This window comes from Varanus komodoensis, unplaced genomic scaffold (assembly GCF_004798865.1).
Source record: "Varanus komodoensis strain SLA01 unplaced genomic scaffold, ASM479886v1 scaffold16, whole genome shotgun sequence".
NCBI classification, from domain to species: Eukaryota; Metazoa; Chordata; class Lepidosauria; order Squamata; family Varanidae; genus Varanus; species Varanus komodoensis.
This window is the reverse complement of record NW_025335468.1, coordinates 7,995,545-8,019,478: the sequence shown is the minus strand read 5'-3', so window position 1 is coordinate 8,019,478 and position 23,934 is coordinate 7,995,545. Positions and strand designations below refer to the sequence as shown.

General features: G+C 46.5%; 2 protein-coding genes across 2 annotated transcripts in view; both read right to left on the bottom strand.

The window, feature by feature from the left end:
- Positions 1-15,219, bottom strand: part of TNNI2 (troponin I2, fast skeletal type) — a 26,019-nt gene extending 10,800 nt beyond the window's left edge. Inside the window, exons 1-3 of the mRNA XM_044425996.1 lie at positions 14,380-15,219; positions 800-830; positions 375-381 (exon numbers count right to left, since the gene is read on the bottom strand). Of these exons, the coding sequence (XP_044281931.1) occupies positions 375-381; positions 800-810 (18 nt within the window). The 5' untranslated portion in view covers positions 811-830; positions 14,380-15,219. The remainder of the gene's footprint in view (positions 1-374; positions 382-799; positions 831-14,379) is intronic.
- On the bottom strand, positions 14,300-23,934 carry LOC123021319. Its single transcript, XM_044425995.1, has 5 exons — positions 23,884-23,934; positions 21,483-21,557; positions 18,919-18,990; positions 16,367-16,545; positions 14,300-16,071 (listed from the first exon to the last, which is right to left on the bottom strand). The coding sequence occupies exons 2-5, from the start codon at positions 21,544-21,546 to the stop codon at positions 15,250-15,252; spliced, it is 1,137 nt and encodes a 378-aa protein (XP_044281930.1). The 5' UTR covers positions 21,547-21,557; positions 23,884-23,934; the 3' UTR covers positions 14,300-15,249.

Here is a 23,934-nt window from a genome sequence, read left to right as displayed (position 1 = left end):
CTCAGGGCAAGGTTGAGGGCCCCCAAATGCAGCAAATTGCCCCCCCCCCCCGCTTCAAATTTTGAAATAAGTGCGGTAATCCATAATACCATGTACAGGGTTAGTGTGTGAGCAATAAAGCCACTGAAGTCCAGAGTTTAAAATGTCCCAGCTGCACCACTGGCTGGGAGAATGGAATAGAAAACTATGATTTGGGCTTCTACAGAAAAAGTGATGAGGTAAAATTAGTCACCCTCTGTGCCCTATGTAATCTTCTCCAAGAAAGCAACAGAAAACCCAGACTGATAGAATTACCATTTCAGTGATATTTCAATCCAACATTCTACCCAGGAGTCCATCCCTCCCCACCCAAAAAAGTCAGGGAAAAAACTTACTTCTTCTCTGGTTGGTGAGGTGGAGACAGGCACAAGAAGAAAGCAGGAAAGAAAGTGAGAATATTACCGAGGATATAAAGCAAAAGATCCAAAAGAAGTGAGCACGGAGCTGTTCCCCCTGCACAGGTAAATTATTTCAAAAGGGTTCAAATCCCACTTATTTGCTGTTTGGCAGGGAACGGGGGGCAGACTCTGACTATGCCTTGTAACCCTTATTTTGTGGGGGGTGGGGGTGGAATGAGTGCCATGTATGAGGCCTGGATGGGGCAAGGAAGCTTTAGACATACAGGGTCATTTGTGCAGACAGCTCCACATCCATGTGCTACCCCCAGGTGGACGGGGGTGAAGGAAATTGTTCTTCAAGTGATAAATGGAAGGGAAACTTTGCATTGGTTTAAAAAGAGAAAAGCACAACAGTAACTTACTCAGAAGACATCTCGGTTTATGGATAAGCCCCTGCAATAAAACAAAGGGAGATATGTATATTTATTTAATACACGTGAATTGTTTACATGCATTAAAGTTAGGCACCACGTTAATCAGAAAATAGAAACTGGCTTGTACTTCTTGCCCAACTGCCCTGCTCCTGTTGAATGGGGAAGTAGTAACCACAGTCACGGAAAGTTGCCAAATACGCCCTCAATCACAACTCGAGAAAAGAAACTTGAGTTTTCTTTCAGATAACTTCCCTCTTTTAATACTTACAGAAACAAAGTCTGCTCTGGACACCTGCATGCACTTCTGACAGCAGTCCATCACAGTGAACAAAGCATGCTTTGTTAATTTAGTCAACAGCTTCAGTTTTATGATAAGGGGTATCTTCCTCCATACTGACTGGCATTCTGGTTGGTGAGTTTGCTAGAACTGCTCTCTTTTCAGCAGCTTCTCAGGAATGCACTATATTGATCTTCTATGCACGCATCTGCATGTGTGCATGCATGTCTGTGCACAAATGCATGTGACACTTCCTCTCAGCTAGTGAACATACAAATGGACTTCTCTTAGCCAGCCTCAGAACACTGAAGTTCATTAGGCCCTGCATAGGATAATGAGGGGTTAAAAACGGCTCAAGAGGACATCCAGAGGGCAATGGCTGATCTCCCAAAAGAAACCTTATCCCGAAAAATGTGTAGGCCCTATCACATAACCCAGAAGAAAGTGCTTCTAAAAATGGCTTGTAAGGAGCAGCAGCTGTCTCCTTGGGCCACAGCCTTTTCAGGTCCTCCTGACTTGGGAGGATCGCAAGGAAGGTCATTGTGGCAGCCACAGGTGGCAAAAGCGATGGCAAGAAATGTCATCGCACCATTTGTGCGAGCCGGGCCACTCAGATGTGCCGAAATAAAACACTTCCTCCCTGTTTTAGCCTCCTTCTTGCCAGCAAGTGCAAGGAAAGCCAAGAAGTCGAGTATTAATTACACCTTCCTTTCTGTCTGTTAACAAGTGCAGTTTTCGTTTTTGCTTCGTACAGCCCCAAAGGGCACTTGAACAAAGCACCAGTTTATTAAGTGTTGAAAGAGCTGCTTTCACATAGAGCAAATCTGCTGCTTTTTGCTAGGCTGCTGGCAAAACCTCTACTGAGGACATTTTACGAATCAACAGGCCACGGAAATTGGTTGAGCTCTCAGCTCAGGTTAGGCTTTGCAAATTTACACCATCCAACTCTTCAGGCTCTCCCCAAAGCGTATGGCAATTAAATCTGAGAAGAGCAACTATGAGCATTTCAGTTCCTGAAGCAGGAAAATCAACACCATTTCTCTAGAGTGGGACCCGTAAGAAATAGGAAGGGGACTTTGTCCGAAGAATCGTTATGACAGACAAACTAAAAGGAGAAAAGACTGATGGGTCCTGGGAGGACATTATCATCATTATTCTTAAATACTCAAATAATAACAAGTTATTTTACATAATAATACAATTGCTAGTTTTTATATTATTGTTAACAGCGAAGCAAAGATCCTTTCCTCTGGATAAGCATCCTTCATCTAGGAACTGCAGCGTTGCCCTGCCTTCCTTTTACTCTCATAAACAGCCAAGTGGGGGGGGGGGGCAATATCACATGCAAAGGGGCTCACCTAAGTCCCAAGGAGAAAAACAGACAGCGCTGGTGAGAGGACAGGGTCGACTGGCAAGCCACAGGCAGCTGGCTCACCGAGGAGGTATAAATGTGTTTCTTAAACAGCTCAGCAAAAACCTCACACTCTCTTTAAGGGCATGGAGGCTTCCTCAGACCAATGGTGCGCCAGGGTCCAGAAATACGAACCCCCGCCCTCAACGAACCCAGTCAATTTGGGAAGCATTCAAGAAGTCTTGGAGGAGTGCCCCCCCGCCCCAGCGTACCACACAATAAGCACAGGGGAAGATGTGGATACTTTGACAGTGCGGTGGGAGAGCAGTCATTTATTTCACATGAAGCGGAGCTGCTGCACTGACCCATAAAAAGCAACACACATCCTCGGAGATGAGGACACACTCCTGTTCTTTTAAAATAGATGAGATAGGCAGAATACCCCGTTACTCTTGTGCACTAAATTCCACCATGGCTGGATCAATTTGTCTCATTTCTTCCTTCTAGGACGCATGAGATATTCCTAGCTTATCTTCCCAACAACCCTTTGAGGTAGGCCAGGTGGATACAGAAGTTCTTGTGACACCTAGTATGGTGGGCCAGTACTGTATTATCATCTCCATGTTTGTGCAAGAGGAGAAGCAGCGGGGAGCTGATGCTTAGATATAGTAGCTTTCCTGGCACCACCTAGAAAATTAAAAACATTGAAAGAGCCCTGCTGGATCAGAGCAAAGACCTGTCTGAACCAGCATTTGGTTCCCTCCATGGCCAGCCAGCTACCTCCACAAAGCCCACAAGTAGCAGAGGTAGGATTGCCTCTAACTGTAGGGGTAGGACTTTTAAGGAGTAGACTTCCAAATCAGTAAGGGGCAAAGGATTAAAGCCACTCCCTACCCCTGTGCTGGGGTCTCAACCAGACTGGGTCCCTACACTTAGTTCTGAGTAAAGGAAAAGTACAGATGGGACTTCATGCTACATATGAAGGTGCTGCTTCGTTTGACTCTCAGCTCAGTTCCTGATCCACTGTGCTACAGCAACTTGCTCAAGGCCACACAAGAAATTTCACAACTGAACAGGAATTTAAACCAAGCTTCTTGCAGTCTAATCTACCAACTTATTATTCATCCACTGACTCTCGGTGGGCATGGTTTAGCTAATCCAGTACAATGGAAATGCATATTTCCATCTGCTGTAGCTTCAAGCTGTAGAATCCACGAAAGCTGGTTATTCAAATCGACATCCCAAGAAGTTGGATTTTAAATCTTTTCAGTCATTTAGTGGATTTGGGATGTTCTCCTCCCAAGAACCTCAACTCTTTTTCAATGCCTTCCACACTCTGAAGACATCAATGTTTGATACACTATGCAGGTACAGGACTTAAGTTCAAAGACATACAGGAGAAAGAGTCTGGTCCCCAGCACAATACTAAAGTAGAAATTCTCCTTGCAGTTTCCAGCCAATCATATTCCCTTGGTGGCAGTATTGTGAAGAGGGTTATTCAAGTGCAGAGATGTCATTCCTTAAATGCGCTGGATGGACCATATGGGTGTCCACAGGAATTTTCCCAGGCGGTTGAGTGGGCAAGGCTGTGCAGTAGTTTGCAGTCGTAACTCTCACCCTACGTTGCACTGCTGCAACAAACTTGTGCAATTGCGTCGTGTTTGCTCTTTGTTGCCCAGAGTCACATTCCGTGACATGGAGGGAGCAACACTACGACCCCTAGACAATGTCTGAAGGGGCACAGAATGCTTTGGCTTCCAAGATATAGTGGTCTGACCTGAGAAGGGGGAGTCTGCGATCTGTACCACCTCCCCTTGCAGTCTCTGCAAAGCTGGGAATGCAGCCTCCGAGGGGAAAAGCAGCAGGCATAATGGTGGGTTGGAAGGGGGAGAGACTGGAGGGGCCTCTCTAGTCTCCTTCTCTGCCCCTCCAAAACACCAATAGACAGACAAAAGTGAAAATGCAGGGCACAGACAAGGCATCACCTTGGCGGCTCCTCCTGCTCTGCATCAGATGAGCATAAGCCTCTTAGGACCACTGCAATAACACTGCACTCAATGTGGTGCCGAGAGCCGGTGTGGTGTAGTGGTTAGAGTGTTGCACTGAGGCTCAGGCACTCTGAGTTCTAGTCCCCACTCAGTCCTGGAGCCAACTGGGTGACTTAGGGCCAGCCACACACCCTCGGCCCAACCTACCTCACAGGGTGGTTGTTGTTGGGATAAGATTGAGAGAAAGAGGAGGAGAACGGTGTAAGCTGCTTTGGGTTCTTTAAAAAAAGAAAAAGAAGGGATACAAAATCTAACAAATAAAATTAAAAGCCTATACATAGTAGTCAACATTCCTGGAAACTCAATAGCTGTAATGCCGAAGAGTGTTATATTCAAGAAGTTTCATGTACTCCAACAAACTTGGAGTTAGAGGCTAAGGAAAAACAAAACCCACACACCTAGGAACAGGAGAGGAGAAAAACCCCAAATGCACAAACACAGTAAAGCTGCTTGGCTATTGGATATTTTATGGCATCACTGTCCTTATCATAACATTGGCAACTTCACATGACTTGCTCTGGCATGATTTCCTTTATCTTGGAAATACTGGTGAAGACCCACTAGAATGTTCTTCCCTAGCCGGATTTCATCCAGGCCTCTGACCATTGGCCATGCTGCTGAGCCCTCTTGGAGTTAGAAGTCTAAACAACCAACTGCAACCGGCTCTAAAAAGTAGCAGTGGAGTCTTTGGGGCGTATATTTAGCAGGAAAAGGTCCAAGTATGCTTGATCAGGTTTTGGGCTTCTAGAGGAACCTAAACTTTACTTTTCACATTGTTATCAGCCATTTTTCACATCAGCTAACAATACAATTTTTGCCTGGTTTGAATTTTGAACTACAGCAATGTTCTTCTGGAATTGCATCTTGTTTCTTGAACATTATATTTATAGCTTCACATATTTAAAAACCCTGATAGTGCCACAGAAAAGGTTGACTATTCCAGTAGATCAGATGACTGAGCATCAATAAGGTTCAGGTACCAGAACTGGTGTCCAGACAATGTCTTTCCACCCACAGCTGAAATCTCAGAACTTTCCGTTACTCATTTCACTACTGTTATGGCCCTGTGGGCCAAAGGCTATTGCGAGATTGAACAGTATGGTTAATATTGGCAGGATGGGCAATTCTGCCCACTGCTAGGCTCTGCTTTACCAGCAATGTGCAACAGATTACGGTGCTTTCACAAGAGGTTTCTTTATTTCTGCAATACATGAGAAAACACCAACTTATGAGGAGCCTCATGGCATTCTGCCAGCTCCAAAGCTAACACTAAAAGAAACAAGGGGAAATGTTTCAGGAGGATTCAGGCCTCCGGAAAATCCTAAAAATGACACTTTCCCTCACACACACACACACACACACTTATATTGCAGATGTTCCAATCCTTAATAAATCGCATTACTGCTCTATTCAACTTAGCAAACCCCATCTACATTTCCCTAAAACACCAGCTCTGTTGAACTATGTTGCCAAATTGCTGTACACTATTCTAATGCATGCCCTTCTGCAAAAGGGGAATAAGAACACTTGACTTCTTTGCAAGACCTGCGTAACCCACACTCTCTCATCCTCAGTCCTGCCTCCTGCAATACAGGCGCAGTAAAGCAATGACCTTGTCAAAGTTATTTCTGAAATGTTTATACACTTGAAAGAAATATAGCAAGATCAGAAATGGAAAGATCATGAACTCCTGTCCGCCGTTTCCTTTTCTGAAAGGCACCACTGCCACAGCCAGCTACAGGGAAGTCCAGGATCAATAAACTGCTTGTTTATGAGGCGGCAATTGCTTCCTAAGAGGAAAAAGCCACCCCGCTCCTGGAGAGTGGAACATTAACCATCCTTGTGACTTTATTCATTGGCTAAAACACTGAAAGGCATGATCAGGCTGATGCTCACAAAACGAATAGGCAGAATGGTGGCAGCATGTTTAGGTTCTACTAAGGCAAGAGACTCCCTTAAGAAAGAAAGCTGGGAATCCGGAGATGACAACTCATCCACAGCAGGTCAATTGCTCCCCCCTGATCCTTCCCGCAGATGTTCATGCGCATGGATGACATTGGCAATGGCTGTCCTCATAATATGACAGCCATCCTTCTTTCTCCAATGTTTTCTCTCTGCACTCCCCAGTATTTGTGGCTGCAAATGTAGGGCTTAAAGGTGCTTTCACATGCTAACAGCCCAATCCTAGGCCAGAAAAAGAAAAGAAAATAGAAGCACATCTCCCTTAGTGATTCTGAGACTGAGACAGTCTTAAAAGTGACACCTGCACATTAACGATATTTGCCAGATGGTCAAGATTCCTGTGTTCTCCCCTCAATTCATTTGCAGTCTGGAAAGTGGCTCCTTCATCCACTTTAAAGTGAACTCAGCCAAGGGTTCATGCCAGCTGGATCAGGATGAAAAGCCCATGATTTGCACAATATTGTCTGCTTGCTTTACAAGGCAGGGTAAGCTATCCAGCCGGTCCTCACTCTGACATTTGCACTGCAGCCTCCCTCAAGCAGGCCCAGTGGAATCCCAGCCACTTCTCCCATGCCAGGTTGGATTTACTGACCTCCCCAGGCCTGGCCCATCTGTGTGACAGGGAGTCGAGGACACAGAGAGAGGGGGCAGGTGTGCACAGCACACAGTGCTGCTACCTGGTACCACCCCTTTGCATTATGAGGAGGAGTTTCCAGGGCATCATGTAGTCACAGGTTCATTCCCCACACCTGTGCTTGATTTAGGGATCTTCTGCCTTATCCTAAGCTGGCCCATGCGGATGGAAACTGGCAGCGTGAGCAGGCCACCACTGCAGCTGCTCTCAGAATGACATCCAGATTGGGATCTGGTGGCACAGCCGTTCCTCTTCCCCTGTGCAAACATGCCCAGATACTGGCAGAAAGAGCACTGCTGTTTGGCTGCTTCATTCATTCATTCATTCATTCATTCATTCATATTGCGATTTATATCCTGCCTTTTTCCTACCAAGGGCTCAAGGCAGCTTACATCATTCTTCTCCTCCATCTTATTCCCACAACAACAACCCTGTGAGGCAGGTTGGGCTGAGAGTCTGTGACAGGTCCAAAGTCACCCAGCTGGCTCCATGGTTGAGCGGGGACTAGAACCCAGATCCTCTGAGTCCCAGTCCCACGCTCTTAACCACTACACCACACTGGCTCTCAGTGCTTGGTATGATGCAACTGAAATGCTTGCTTATCTGGAAGCGCCGCAAAGGGCTTGTTGGGACACTCAAGATTCAGGGCCAAGTACAAGCAAAGGAGGTCTGCTTCAATAAGGACCACCTTAACCATGAAGAGGACAATCCTAAACATGTTTAGGCAGAAAATTGTCCTGTAACTCCCTGTGTTCTACAGCTAACCAGCTGCCTAACAGGCATCAGCTTGCAGCCTTGAAAGATTGTGGGAACATTCCTAAATCAGGTAGAATATGGGCCAGATGGCATACAGAACCAGCAGTATGCCTATACTTGTCTAGGAACACGTGCAAAGTTGGCCTACTTCCAGCACCTCTTCAAAGTGCTCTGCATGGGGAGCCACCTAGAAGGTACTCGTGATATTTCAGCGTCCTCTTTAGTATTTCCAGATTAGCTTCTTGTCAGTGCCCTGCCTCATCCACAGAATTTTATGGAGGGTCCAGATGAAGACACCTTCCATTTGGAACCTTCCCATGTCCTCTGCTGCTGCTTCCATCTTTTTACCTCATTATGCTTTACTGTTACCAGAACGGCTAGGGAGGAAGGCAGAACAGCAGGCCCCAAACCCCTTTGACAGGTGGTGCTGAGCACTCTCCCTCTTGTAGGTGCCCAGCATAGCTCCTCCCCTCCATGCAGACTAGTAGCATCTCCTCCCTTCGTTGAGCTATTACAACCCTCCAGTTAGGCTCAGCTGCTTCCCGGGCCTACAGTCAGCTTTGCCTGAGCTTGCCTGTTCGCACTGACTGCTGCATCTGGTACGGGACTTTCCCCTCCAGGCCCAGGGCTTGCAGGTTCATGCCTGACTGGCAACTTACTCCATCTCTGTGGTTGACTAACAAGCTGCTTCTGAAGATTACTAGGTTGAAATGGAGAGCAAGGATACCCTGATTTGTACACAGGCTGTTTGGCGGGGGGGGGGGTATGCTGATTCCTATTATGCTCAGGTCCAGTTTACACCGATGCTTTGCATACTTATGGAGGGCACTCACAGAGTACACAGGCTTGATTTGAGCTCTGGCTTCTGTCCTAAGGAGTCAGCATATTTCAAAGGAAAGGGCAGCTTTTGCATTTTGTACAGCAGTCTTCCCCAAACAGGTCCTCTCCACAAGGGCTGGACTGCAAACCATCATCCCCAGTCATCATGCTGGAGTTGTAGTCCAGACTGGCACCAGTTCAGGAAAGTTCTCTCTACAGAGATTCATATGGCATAAAGGCATGACACTAATTTTCAGGGTTGGAAACTGGGCTGCTCTAAGCTCCCATTGCATTGATCATCCACCTGAACAATGCCTGCTCCAGTTCAACTGGATTTTAAAGACAAATGCGAAGTCAGCGCAGGCTTTCACTTATCAGTGACACCCCTTGGAGACTTAAACTTCCTGCTGTGGCACCCTAAAAGCGCAGCCAAAGACAGTGGCAAGGAGAGATAAAAGCTTACTTGGGCAGTGGATAAGGTGCAGCTTAGCCAAGCAAGAGGGGCTGAGAGGAAGCTTGGCCAACCAGTTTCACATTTGCAGAACAGAAAAACTTTCAGCAGGCCTCCTCAGCCTCTGTATTGCTTGTTGTACTTGGGAAAGCAGTTTCCTGTTGCCACCTGCTGGCAGATCTGCAGCCCAAGCAATGGTCCCAGGGCACCCACCCAGGCAGACTATTAGCATGACAGCCCATGAGTCAATTGCAACAGAGCCTTGCTGAAAGCAACAGAGCAAGAAGAGACCTGAGCAGCACAACACACTTAATGCCAATATGCTCTGATGGGGCTGCAATAGCGAGCAAGCTGTTTAACTAGATAGGACTTCTGAGCAGCACAAAAAGAAACAGAAGCACTGTTCCTGCAGCAATCAAGAATGCTAATAAAAGGATTTCACACAAAGATTAGCTGCAAAATACTTCTTTGGTGCCCTAAAGGGTAGTATTTAAGTATGTGTCTAGCAATTTTCTTTCCAGATTTAAAGTAGGCACAGTGTTCCAATCCAGATTAGAACCCTAGTCTGGAGTTCAGGTAGCTTTTAAGATTTGGTTCAAGGAACCTGCACCCACTGAATACAATAAAGATGAAAAGACATAGCTGCTAGATACACACCTTATGTCCATTTTGGTGCTTGGCTAGGATAGGAGAAAGAGTACACAAAACTCTAAGAAAGATAGATTATGATTGAAACTGTGTATGGCTCTTGAGCTCTGAAAGAACCACTGGGAGCCATTCCCACGGCTTGTGATGTTACCCCTTCTGAGTATTCATGCACGGAATAAGGATTGCATCCATTTTCATTTTGTGCCCCTACATTTGTTCGAAGAATCTGTTGCCTCTTGAATATAATGCTGGTAGTGATTGGCCTACCAGGGGCTGTATGCGTCTTGATTCAGTGTAACATGCAATTTATAAAATGTCATGAGCACAGCACTGATTCCTTCCACTGAAGGAATTTAGAAATGATGAAATATTACAATGTCAGCTTTATCGCCTGGATAATTTTGCAACAAACTAGATTGCTTGTCTATCAACCGTGAACTGTTACAATTGATAGCAGCCTTATTTCTGTTCTACTCCCAATACACAAAAGGACTGATACTCACTCCACCAGTCCCCTGAATATCAGCCTGGCTAGCTGAAGAACAAAGAGGGAAATTGTAGCTTTAAACTGGACTTTTTCAAGTGGGGTGGGATCTGACTAATGCTCCAGTTGGTAGGAAGGTCAGTGCAAAGGAAAGATTCTAATTTCATTGCCACTCATTTGGTATCAAGAAACTTAAAAAATGTAGGAGAATTTTGATTTTGCTTGCAAAGCATGTGAACATGCCCTGCTTGAAGCTCCAAATGGGAGTGTAACTACATGTCAGCTGGAAATATTTACAAATGGTCAGACATGTAGTTGAATTCATCTGGTTCCTAATTCTCAGTTCAATTTGTACTAAATTTCCTGATGTGTGCATATTTCCTCAGCAGGCTGAATCACCCCTGCTTGCATATGGAAGACATATGTGCAAATTCAGGAAGATTTGCACACAGGTGGGGAGATCTGTGAAAATGTCCCATTTGATCACTGCTCAATTTGTACAAGGTTCCCTTTCACACAAAGCATCCAACAATCAAAAATACGAAAGGGAATCAGACATGAGATTAGTGGCTGTCAGCTCTGGGATGTAAATAGCAAACATTCTTAACTAGAACACCAAGTGATGGAGGTGGATGGGGAACTTGGCAAAACGTAGCAGCAGCAGAAAGAGGCAGGAATCAGAAAGAGGCAGGAATTAAGATGCTGCAAAACTGAGGGCAGCTACCGGATCAGGAATATGAAGCAGGCACCACAAAGTCTCATACTGTGGTAGTATATCAAGGCAGGACTGAGAAGGCTTTTACAGAGCTGGTCTTCATGACTGTGCTGGTTCTACTCCTTGCAAGCATCTAAAGGTTTGATCCCAATCCTGCAATTACTTGCAAAGTGAATGAGCTTGCCTTCTCTATTAAGCCGGTAGGGGGAGCCACATCACCTTGTAGATCCTGGCAGTGGCAAGCTGATCACAGAAACCCAGCCTTTTCCCATCATCTTGCTCCTTGAGTATTGGAATTCTAAGTGCTACTGACTGCTAGGTTAAAAGAGCTGCCATGTGCTCCCTTCTACTGGAATTGCCTCTTTTGCAGTGGAGTGGCAAGGAAGAGGGTTTTAAAGCCATTTGGTCTAATTTCATTGTTCATTCTCTCTGCCTTTTATTTGTACACTGTGCAAAATCCAGCACTGTAATACCATCAGGGATGGCTGCTAGAACAACAGGAAGCTAGTGCTTGACAGCACAACCAGAAACATGCCCAAACTAGCATTTCCACAATGTGACAAATCAATAGAGCTCTCAGAGGGAAGCTATGCTGATTTGGCCGATTCTGGAAACACATTTTCCTCATTACACTAGAGCAAGGGAAGCATTGGGAACTGCCCATTACATATTGCCCTGTTCAATCTTGGGCAAGGGGTTTCCCCAGCGCTTATTGAGGCATGTCCCAGCAAAGGGGTGAAATACAACCAACAAATGCCAGTTTGTGTTTTCTTAATTTCTGGGCCACAATAAAAGTATTTTGCACCTTATATTAGGTTGTATCCAATAACAATTTACCTTAAGCCACAGTTCCTTAAACAGTTCTATTCTAAGTAAGCCTAAAACTGAATACAGCCCCTTGCAGGAAATATTTGTATCTGGGATTTGCTGCCCTTTGAATCTTTTTCTTTTGTGTAGGAAGGTAATGCGAATACAAATGGTTAAAAACACTTTTTTAAAAAGTTAAAAAAAAAAAACCTCATTGGATTTTGAAGATGCTATGGAATAAGGTTGAGGGAGAACTCCCTTCCGTTACTCTAACACCCCTCCATCCAGCTACCCTGGCACAGACTGAGTATATACATAGCAGCCCAGCATCTTTACCATCCTCCAGTGGACACAACGGGCCCAGGTTCCTAACAAAATTGTTCAAGAAAATAACAGTGAGAAAAAAGACAATGCGTGTATATTAAAACCCTACTTTATTCCAGACAAAGAATCTAGGATTGCTAAGCATTCAGTTCAATCCTGCTAGCAACCTCCTTCTCAAATGCCCGTATCTATCAGTGATCTATGGAGCCCTGTGCACAAAAATCAAGATTGTACAAACTCACACCTCACTGTAGCTGAAGTCTTCTCTCCAGGCTGCCTCTTTAGAAATTCTCGTCTTGGGTTCACAGCTGCAAAGTTTCCCTGACAAATGGGACACCTACAATGCCTCCTCCAAGGGCTGAGTGACCAGCTTCACCGAGTAATGGGAACAGGCTGAGCCACTGCAACTTTTTTTAAAAAGTTTAAAAAAAAAACCTCATTGGATTTTGAAGATGCTATGGAATAAGGTTGAGGGACAACTCCCTTCCATTACCTCTCCTTTGGCCTCTCCTTGCTTCAAGACCAGGCTTTTGTCATGTGCCCACCTGCCTCATGCATGGAATTTTACAGAGGTTTCATCTGCTGGTTATCCTCCCGCGTTCTCCCATTTCTTCCATCTTATTCCTTCATGCAGAATGCTGCACAGTGCCCTGGCACTTTTTTGTGCAGGACTTCCTTTGTCCCCAGGCACTCAAAACCACCCCCCCCCCCCCCCCCCCCCCAATAGCATTGTGTCCTGTTATTTCACATTTTGCAAAATATAAAATAGGTGACATGGCCAAGAGCAAGACTGAGTAGCAGTGGCTGCCTGTCCTTTCCCTGAAATGCCTTCATCTTGGGTCACATGAGGAGTGAGAGGAATTGGTGGCACTGGCTTTGTCACTGCCACCATCCACAACTTTCCCAGCTGAGGATATGGCAGCAACAGCCACTGAACGAATATCCTTCCTTCTCTGTTTGCCACTTATCCCCTTCCCTGCTCTTGCCCCTGCTTGCATTTTGGGTTGAAATGGCACTTTCTCTTCTTATACAGATGGAACCGAGTGGCTTTGCTAGCCTTCTGTGCAAGTCTTTTCCTGCACAAGCTGAAGCAGTGGCAAACTAAGGGCGGACTTGGGGTATGTGCTGGTTTATTTGGGTCCCACCTCCAGTTGTTCCACAAAAGATGCTTTGGGAGTTCTGGCAGGAAAGAATGCCAGGATCAGGGACAATAGTTACTCCAAGCCACTAGGCCCACTCTCGCTCGCTCTCACACACTCAAACACAGGAGATCTTAGCCAGGCAGCAGGTGGTGCAGCTGTGAAAGGGACTGTTTGCTGTTTCCTCATCTCCACACACATCTTGCACCTCAAGTTGTGGATCTCAGACATACACACACAAATACCTGAGAAGCAGAGTGCTTCAAAATGGGAAGAGGAGGTGGTGGTAACAAGATAGGATAGGGAAAGAGGCGAGAACACTGCCCAAATGGCTAGGTTGCGACCACTTTTGTGGATGGAACAGAGCAAGAAAAAATTGGATTCCTTGGAGTGTAGAAGATTAATTCTAGGTTATACTGTTTTGTAGCATGAGAAGCCTTCTGTCTGGAGGTACCCTTAAGAAGCTTTCATGTATATCCAGCATTTAAATAAGAACCCATAAGGGAAAACTGTTTTCTCAAGAGCACGGAAAAACAGCTTGTGATGTGGAGTGCATCATGCAGCTTTCTGAGCAGCACATTTTTAAAGCTACTTTCTAGCCCTTACTAAGTGCTTGAAAGCTTTGGGGCAACGCCTAGCCAACTTCTCTCAGGAGCTGCAGAACCTACCTTCAGCTGCCCCAGGTGAAGGTGCACAGCAGGTTGCAAGCACCTCAGTGAAGTACCTGGAAGCACTGGACTGACTCCACCCACCCCCTCTGTTGCTGGATCCTCTCGAACAGGGAAGCATGTAGGGCTTCCCATTCCAGCTGAGCCTTGCTTGGGGAACAAGGCTGCCTACACAATGACATGCTTGTGGTATTCTGGAGTCCTGCCTACAGACTGGCCCCATGGCTCCTGATCCCATTTCCTGGCTCACCACCTGTGCCTCAACCCTGACATCTTCAGAAATTGGAAGAATTGCGGGTAAAATCTCCAGTGGTAAACTAGTGGAACTTCAAGTGCCCTGTATGGCTACTTAGCCATCCCTGTGACTAGCAGAAACAGGGAAAAAACCACACATGAAAAACAGTAAGCATTGCAGAATCAATGAACTTTTTAAAGCCCAAAGCACTTGCATCTTCTTGGCTGTAGCTCAAGAATAAAGCACATACTTTGCATGTATAATTATAGTCAATTCTTGGCATTTCTTGTTGGAAACTTTCAAAGAGGCAGGATGCAAAAGATCTGTCTAGCTGAAGAAAGACCAACAATCTGACATAGTATACGGTGGCTGCTTTATCTTCAGAATGTCACAAAAGGCTGTGGAAACATGGCCTTGTGGAACAGGCTCAGGCAGTGCTTCAGTGTATTATCAGTGAAACCTTGTATTATCCTGCTGCATCTGTTCTAGACAAGACAGCAGCACTTCCATGGGCTTAAACACAGAATGTCTCACAGAAAGCAAAGGTGGAGTTTAAGAGTGAAAACACAAACAGTGCCTACATGCAGAATGCAGAGGCATCTGCTTGGATACCAAAACATGTGCTGGGAAACAGGGAAGCCTTCTGCACTCCTAACCCACGTCTTTCCTGCTCTGTCTACACGATCAAGACCACTCTGAGTTCAAGGCAGGAGTGCCGAAGCTCTGGATTCCCCATCCTCTTTCCACGGATTGCTTGGCGATTTCTAGGCTTTGTGCTGTTTTCCCCCATTCTAAAAGGTTGAAATGTTTCTCCTACAGTTTTGTTACCAGCAGTGCACCAGTTGGTGGGGAGCATGGCCGGGAGGGTGCTGTTGTACTCATGTCCTCCCTGTGGGATCCTGCAGGCAGCTGGCTGCCTACCATGTGAGCAGAGCAACGGATTGGATGGACCCTTGTTCTGGCTCAGTATGGCTCTCGTGTTTCTGTGTTTTGTACTTCTGCCCCCTTCCCTTTCCCGTTTGACACCATGCGCCACTGAAACGCAGCTCTCAGGCTGAACGAGGTGTTGCACGCCTGGTTTAACGACATGAACCTGCCACCATCACCTTCTGGGTTAGCCCTACGTCCATGCCACCTTCCTCGACATGGCCTGTTTGAAGCTCTCCATGTCCACCTCTCCTGGCCACAGAGCTCTCTCCAAACCCACGAGCAGGTTGCGGTGGCACTCCTGGATGTTCACAGGGTGCCTGGCTCTGACAAACCCGTAAGCGGCCAGCAGCCTCATGTGATGCTTGACCATCAGGTACTGGATGACGCAGGTTGGAGCCAGCGAGTAGCCGTCCCTGCAATGAATCAGCACCCGCTTCCGTTTCTCCAGAGAGGCTTCGATGCACTCGTTGATGTCCCAGAAGCACGGCTGCTGCAGGGACAGGCACTCCTCCTCCAAGGGCCCCTGGAGGTACACCTTGAGGCGGGGCCAGCTGTGCTGGGGCCCTCGGCCACAGGTGCAGGGGATGAAGTTCAGCCCATAGTCCCCAGGCAAGCTGCTCATGTCGATGATGCTGTCGATGTTGTTCTTGCATAGCGCTCGGCCACTGTAAGCTGCGCGGAGGTTCCCCACATAGATGCAGTCTGTGACCTTGCTGATGACGGGCTCCAAGAAGCTGAAGCCCTGCGTGCCTCCTGGATTGGTCCCCGATTTCAAATTCTCATTGTGGGATTTCTTGTAGTCGGAAACAGACAAGGGGCTGGAATCAGATTCAAGGCTGTTACCTCCACCGTTGCAAAGCAACGAGGAGGACTGGGTGGAAGATGGGACCTTGGACAGGGGTTCCACTGGCTTGGGCAGAATGGATCTGGACAAGGAGCTGGCACAGAACAAGGACTTGCGTTCCAGCGAACCCGTGCTCCTGGCTGCCCCACCGCTGTGCACTTGCTTCATCTGTGAAAAGGGAATAAAGGAATCATTTCATGGTCAGCACTTCAGACTAGCCTTCCCCAACTTGGTAGCCTCTGGATGTTTTGGACTACATCTCCCAGCATTCTTCACAATTGGCCAGGCAGGCTAGCGCTGAGAGGAACTGAGGCCCAGTACACCCCAATAGGGCCCTATTTCAGAAGAGGCTGCTTCAGGGATTTTGTACTATTAGATCCACAAATAGGCCATGCTGTCCATCCCATGGATTCTCAACCAGCTGCATCACCCCATTCTTGATCCCCGGAAGACATCTGCACACCTGGGCATCAAGATGTTCTGGAGAGACCAGGCCACGGTACTGCCTGGGGCTGTCTGATGAGAGGGATGAGCAGAGGGCCCGGTGAGTCTTCATCCTCGCCTGGAATGTAGAAGAGGCTTCTCTGCTGCTCTTTTTCTCCAGCACGTCATTCTTGTTCATCACCAAGTCTGGGCAAGAACCTGTAAGAACAGCCACATCCCACAAAGAAAGAGCTATCATGAAGTATCTCCCTTTAGCATAGATCTAGGATGTTCTATGAATAGACTGAAATAGCAACATAGAAACAGAGCGAGTCAGAAGGGGCTTCCCAGGCCATTAGTCTGACCCCTGGGTCCAGCCAGCTCCGCTCCACTCATGACATGCCTACCAATCTGCTATGGGAAAACATGGTTCTTTACCATGGCTACCCCACACCAGCTCTCCCATGTTCCCCAGGAAAAAGCAGCATCAGATAACAAAAGCAAGTAAGTGCCATAGTATAGCCTTCCCCAACCCAGTTCCCTTGAAATGTCTTGGACGACAGTTCCCATTCTCCCTATCCATGGCTTGAAGACAGTGGGTGTTGCGGTCCAACACACCTGAAGGGCAACAGGTTAGGGTTGACAAATGTCCTCCTGCCACTAGGCAGAAATACCTGCCAGTCCACACATAGGCACAGCCTGCTACGTGTTCATCAGCATCGCTAAATACTCCAGTCCTATCAATGCCAGATTATCCCATTCTAGGCTCCTTGAAGGGAAAGTTGCACTGAGAATCCTGGGGCACCCAGTGTCTGAGGTCCTGACTGCCTACAGCAGACTGAGTGCATGGGCAACATGCGTTTTTAATGCCAGCAGGTCACTGGGCCAGCCATCCCAATTAACTCAGACAACCTACCTGCTCATTTTAATCCCACAGGGCCGACTGCGAAGGGGATGCCCGGCCTCCTTGCAATGCAGAACAACAGGCTGTTCTGGCCGAAGGAGCCCAGCAAAGGAGCCACCCCTACCCTGGGCATGCACTTCAGCTTGAGCCAAGGACTCCCAGGCCTGCTCCTGATGCTTTGGGAGCAGGAGCTCAATCACCCACCTCCTGTTCCCAAGCTTCAAGCAGTAGCAAAGGCTCCAAACTGAGTGCCAAGGCTTCCTTGGAAGGAAAGAGATGCAACTCTTGAGGTGTGTGCTGCGTTCATCTACAGGGCTGGGAGGGGGAGGCAGTGAAAGGCATATCGCCAGAAGAACCTTTGGGAACAACACTTCAGGCAAAAAGCAACACCTGCACCACTCTTTTCATGTTCAAGCCCCCAACAGGAAGATCTTTGTTGCCAGTCACAAGCTGGCTGGACCAGTGTTTTGCTGGCCCCTACTGTTTTCCTCGAGAATGTAACTGGGACCATTCAGACCAATTAACTGGACCACACTCTGATCTTGGAGCATGAGGCATGTGAGGTCAAAAGATACACAAGCAGTTGTATCGCTACATGCAACTTTAGCCTGGCCAAGTGGAGACTTACAAACAGTTGCAGCACAAAAAGAAAATGGGGTCCTTGACAAGGACAAAAAGGACTGATGAACCACCTTTTCTTCTGTCTTAACTGCTTGCTTCAGAATGAAGAGAATCTCTCTGTCAGTCCAGAGAACAAGACTGGACTGTTCTCCAGGTTAAAATGCATATCATTTGTCGCTCTTCAAAGCATGGCAGCATAAAGGATCCAGAGACTCCTTCATTGATGCACTTTTTTCCGGAGGTGTAACTCCTTGCCATGTGCTTTTTTCAGTAGGAAATGAAATGTGAGGAGAAAAGGAAGGATTTATGATACTCAGAAAAGGTGAGAGTAGAATACATGCAGGGATATTGGAGGCTGCCTATTGATCCATCTAATCCATTTTGTCTACCCTTGAGGGTAGATAAGGGGATTTTCAGAGTTTCAGGCAGGACCCTTTGAACTGGAGAGGCCAAAGGAGGAACCTGGGATTTTCCACATGCCGAATGGGTGCTTCAGCCCTGAGCTGTGGAGTCCTCAGGATTAATGGCTACAGTGCAAGCTGAGAAAGGGTACAGAGAGAACGGGCTGTGACATAACAGGGAGGGACTAGAAAGAGAGCAGAAAGCAGGGCAGGAGGGGCCCTCCATTTCCTCCAGGATAGCTCCTTGCTGTGGACTGCACACACAAGACACAAGAACTGGAAGAGGGCTGGAAGGAGGAGATGGTGTCTCCTAATCCTTCCAGCCCCAGGAAATCTGCACCACCTCACACATACAAAATCTGCAAGCCCAAAGGATAGGTAAGGGCAAGGCTATAGCCTGGATGGATCCGGATCAAGAGGATTTTGCTCTGTCTTGCAAAATGTAGCTGTTATCTTTCTAAAGGGAAGAAAACCTTTGCAGAGAAAATCAGTTCAAGCTGGGGCCCCAACAAGGCTTCTGTGTCATACTCAGCAAAATGGTATCACTACAGCATTCCATGTGTCCTGCTCTTCTTTACAGCCTGGGATTCAGATTCTGTATGTAAACACAGGAGAAGAATACAAAAGGAAGGCAGCATCTTTAAACATCTCACAAGCATCACCTACTTGTACAGTGATCCGAAAGAGTCATGGGGGAAGGCAGATGCAAGGCCTTCCAAAGGTGTTTTGAAAGCAAACCTGGAAATCAAGAAAAAAGGCACATGGGCAAGGCATGTAGTAGCAGCTGACCAGACAAATCCAAGGACAAAAATAAAAGTACATGTTAAAAACTGGTGCACATAACAGGTAGGCAATGGACCTGCTTCACCTCCTAATGGATGCAATGCTCACGGTCCTCATTATGCCAATGAACCACAGAATAGAGCGTCAGCAGAGAATGCTGAGTAAGTCTCACTGAATTTAGTCATACTTCGTTCTGGGTAGATGCACATAGGAACAAAGAAATTATGGTTTTCCAAGGCAGAACCAGTGTGGTGTCGTAATTAGAGAGCTGGACTGGGGTTCAGGAGATCCAGGTTCTAGTCTGCACCTGGCCATGAAGTCCACTGCCTAACCTAACACATATTCTATTTTTTGCTCTATAATCCTTTACTGAAAAAGCATAGACATAGAATATTAATTTGACTTTAAAAGCAAGCCATGCAGGTCTTCAAAGTGCTTCTGAAAGAAGCACAAGCACACCTAACACAAGCAAAAGTAACATCAATGAGTAACCGTAGTCGGGCCAGCAATCGGATACCAATAATAAAAATCTACCAGCAGCTTTTGCAAATCTTCCTAGAACAAGCAGAACTTTCCCCACAAAACACAACTGGCAGAGCAAGGCGTCTGCATACCCCAAGCTGGAATTTATTCCACAGCAGCAAGGCTGCATTCCATTCAGAATTTGGGCCAAAGCAAATTGAGTCTAACAAACCAATCCCAGGTCTATTGTGCAAGGGCCATTCCACCAGAGCAATGTAATGAGTCACAGAGCTGCATTAATACAGCAAAACATTCAGAAAGTTGCAGTAATGAAGTAATCCAGAAAATGGCTGCCGCCCTGTGAAATACCCAGGGTGAGGGAGACATGCAGAGAAAGGAGAGCCCTGGGACAGCTGAGGCACTAAGACGATGCTATTCATGTTAAGGGGCACTTAAACATTATATTAATCACAATGCATTAACGCTAAACATTCATGGTATTAATTTTATACCAAGGTTCATAGTCCAAACATCTACCAAAGACAAGAAGCAGACATACAAACGAAGATACTCTGTCATGTGCCGGGATGGGAAAACATTTCCAGCCCAAGGACTAGCTTACCTCCTAGGAAGCTCCCCCTGGCTCCCCCTGGACCACACAACAGCAGAAGGAGTGGCCAGAGCCCAAAGTGGGGTAAGAAATGGGGGGGGTGCTCGCCCATTTATATATACCTACAGACTCACACACCATTTACACAGACACATACGCACAGCCTACACTCACACTCATGCACATTCACAACATTCATTCATACAGACACGCTCCACTCATATACAGGCACAGCCCCACCCGCTAAGCTGAGGAAGGGAGCATTTCCCTGCACAGCACTGAGCAAGACTCCGTCTCCCACTGATGAGGGGAAATTGCTTATGTGCAATCATTCTCTGCCCAATGCTGAAAGATGAAGCCTCTCTCAGAGAAATGAAGTCCCCTTCAGTGCTGGACAGTGAAAAGATCTCTCCAACCAGCTGCTGATCTTCTTTCCCATTGGAAAGCTCTTCTTACCCATCAGCAGCTGATCAGAGACTTTTTGCCAAGGTAGCATGACCAGGCCTGGGGAAGAAGTGGGCTGGGTGGGGAATCTTCATAGCCAGATGGCTCATAGGCTGGTGATTCCCCATCTGCATACAGCAAAAGGGCCAGTGAAATTCTTCCAAGAAGGCTACAAGCAGACTATGCGATGGGTAGTGTCCCATCTAACAGCAAAATAAGAGAACATAGGCTTTGCCTACAGAATATCCCATGTTTAATCCCTGGCAGGATCTCAGATCAAGACAGACCTGAAAGCCTTAAGAAGCACGGCCATCTGGAGACACTAAGACTGGGCTGCATTTGGAACATATGAATGTGCCTCATATGTTCCTCATATGTCCCCAGATACACACCACTGGTCCATCTAGCTCAGTACCGCCTACACGGAGTGGCAGTCCTTTCCAAGGCTACACCTGGAGATAAAACTGGAATTGACCCCTGAAGCACTTCACCAGCCACTGCTGCAGGCAAAACACTTGCACTGCCATGAATACATGGGCCAATGGCCTTACTCAGTGGAAAGATACTTCATCACAGCCAACCCAGGAACACCGATTTGCTGGGTTATTTATTGCAACATCCGATCCTGGAAATCTTGGGTTACTGGGAGGGAACAACCTCCCAGAATTTTAACCATGCTGTTGCTCATCCCCCATTCAGATGTCAAATAAAAATCCAGGGAAAGTAGCATCTTCAGGTAGTTTATTACAACAGGAGCAAGCAGGTGTGTACTCATGTTTGTTGCCTTTTCAGCAACTCACAGGTTGTTATATGTGAGCTGGGAAAATGGAAGAGCAGACTATCACGTACCATAAACAAGATGCTTTTGGAATAGTATCCCTATGTGGGCAACTACTGAACTTGGCTTGCCAAAAAATATTTTCTTAGTTACCTGTAATCCCATTTTTCCTGGACTCGCATCTTTTGTTCAGCTTTGTGCTTGCCGCCAACTCCATGATATCAGAATCTGAAATATGGAGGAACAGATGGTGTAAACACCTACAGCATGACAATTCAGATTTTCCCCAGATCCTGAAAGATCTATTCAGTTAGGAGAAAGAAAAGCAGAATCATATTCATACACAAAAAAGCCACATAAATGTACATGTTCAATAGAAACAAGATCAGACTCTCATTAAAGGCTTTCCAGATGTAAAAAAAATTGAAGGGTCAGTCTGCAAAAAGCATGGCATCTGCAAGGAATGAAACCAAATCTGAACAAAAAACTGGATCAAATCTTTTTCCCTCAAATTAGAAAAGAACATTAGAAAACCCCCTATCTGAAATCTGTTGAACCTGCAGCTCAGAATAAATCAGTCAGAAAATCATTCAGTAGTAATTCACTAGCCACCAAACAGTATAAATAATAGACACATTTTAAAAAGACAATATTATAAATTTGCCTGCACTTCTGTACTCTACCCTCTTCAAGAGTTAAGAAGTAACCATCGAAACGATGGTTGGGTGCTCTGAGGCTGCAGTCTACTATGGCATCACATGACAAAATGGTGGTATAAATAAATACATAAATCAATGGATGTTGAAGATAACCTGCATGCTAGACAAGGCAACATTGCAGAGTGCCTCTAGCATGCTGTTATGCTCAGCCAGTCTCTACAGTGCCCTTCAATGTGGAGCCCTCCAGGTGTGTTAGATGACAACTCTCATCAGGCATTGCATGATCTGGAGGGTACCAAGTTGGAGAAGGCTGTTCTATGGCTATGCTACATACAGACATATATGCAGCTGAAGCAGGTTTTCCGGCTGCAGGACAAGCTCTGTTCCCCCTTGCCTTTGCTCTTACACCTGAGCTGAAGACAACACAGGGCTAGGCAGGCTTTCAGCTATGTGAAAACACACTTTTAGGCACCCAGCATGTTTGCTTATTTCCTATGAGATCTGTCTACTCTAAATAGAGCATCAAATGCAGTTAATGCCATGGAGCATAAACAATTTGTGGAAGAAAACACATTGAGAAGAGTAAGACAGTAGCAGACCTACCACACAGTCAGGAGAAAGCAAAAATATTGACTGATGGCTGCAAGAAACAGGATGCTGCATTAGCTAGGCCCTTGCACTAAATGTGTGATCAAACAAGATGTGTGATTGAACAGGAAAATACCAAGTAATACTCCAGAATCAATGCAGTCTCTTTTCATCCTCTCCTGCTAGGCTATAGCCTTCTGTACAGGATGGAGGTTTTCCTGCCTTGTATATTTAACCATCTGGCATTAGAGATAAGTTCACACTGACATACGAGAATTACTGCCACGTTGCAAATGGTGTTCACACTTGCCCACACCAACCAGACCATGTTCAGAGAGAGTGCATAGCAGTGGTTGCCAGATACAAAGGGAGATCATCACTTTTTGGAGAGGCCCAGAGGCATCCGGCAGGTTACACCTGTGGACAAGAATGCTGGACTACCTGAATCTTGGTCTGATTGAACAAAGCCATGTTGCTCTATTTATTGGAGTGGTGAGCTCAGCTGCCACACTTATGGCACTGCTTCTAAGAAATGTTAGGCCTTGGATCCTAGTCTTACTCTAGATACATGTATATTATTTCAGTTGTGAAATATATAACTAACGTTTGCTCCCACATACACACATGTCAACCATCATCTCATGCTTTGTCACTGCATCTACATTCTTTATATTTTATAAAAATAACACTCTTGCCTAATATAAAACCCCAGACTGAAACATCTGCACTCACTTTTGCATTTTAAACTCAGAGCACCACCACCGTGACTACTTGATTTCTGAACTTCTCTGCCCTCGTCACCGGCGGCTTTCTGGGTGGTCACTGGGGTCCCCTGGGCTGCGGCCCCAACCAGATTTCATCCAGTAAAACGAGATGCGGAGGAGACTGGCAGGGGCAGAGACAAAAGCAAAGGCGCCGCCCCGCCGCACGATTGTCAGAACAGCGCAAGAGGCGATGAGCGCACACAATACGCGCAGCAAGCGAAAGAAGACCGACTGGGGGAGAGAAAAGCAGAGAGGCAGATGCTAACGGACGGCCCATTCGGAGACTGCAGACTTAAATCAGCAATAAAACGCAAAAAGGCCTGCTGCAATAGCCAGTCGGACTAGTGGCCGAATTACAGATTACTTTCCATGTGTTTACTACGTACTACATCTTCGTTTCTACTCTAGAGTAAACGAAAAGGCCCCCATCCTGCACCCACTTAAAGCTGAAAAGAAACGGCTTACACACATTTAAAGGAGAACCCTCTCCCCCAAGAAACAGCTTTGCAACCCTTTCAGCTGGGGACCAAGTTGTGCGTTTACACAGGTCTGCGCGGCATCTACCGCGCCATCCAGTCGTCCGCGCAGCCTCAC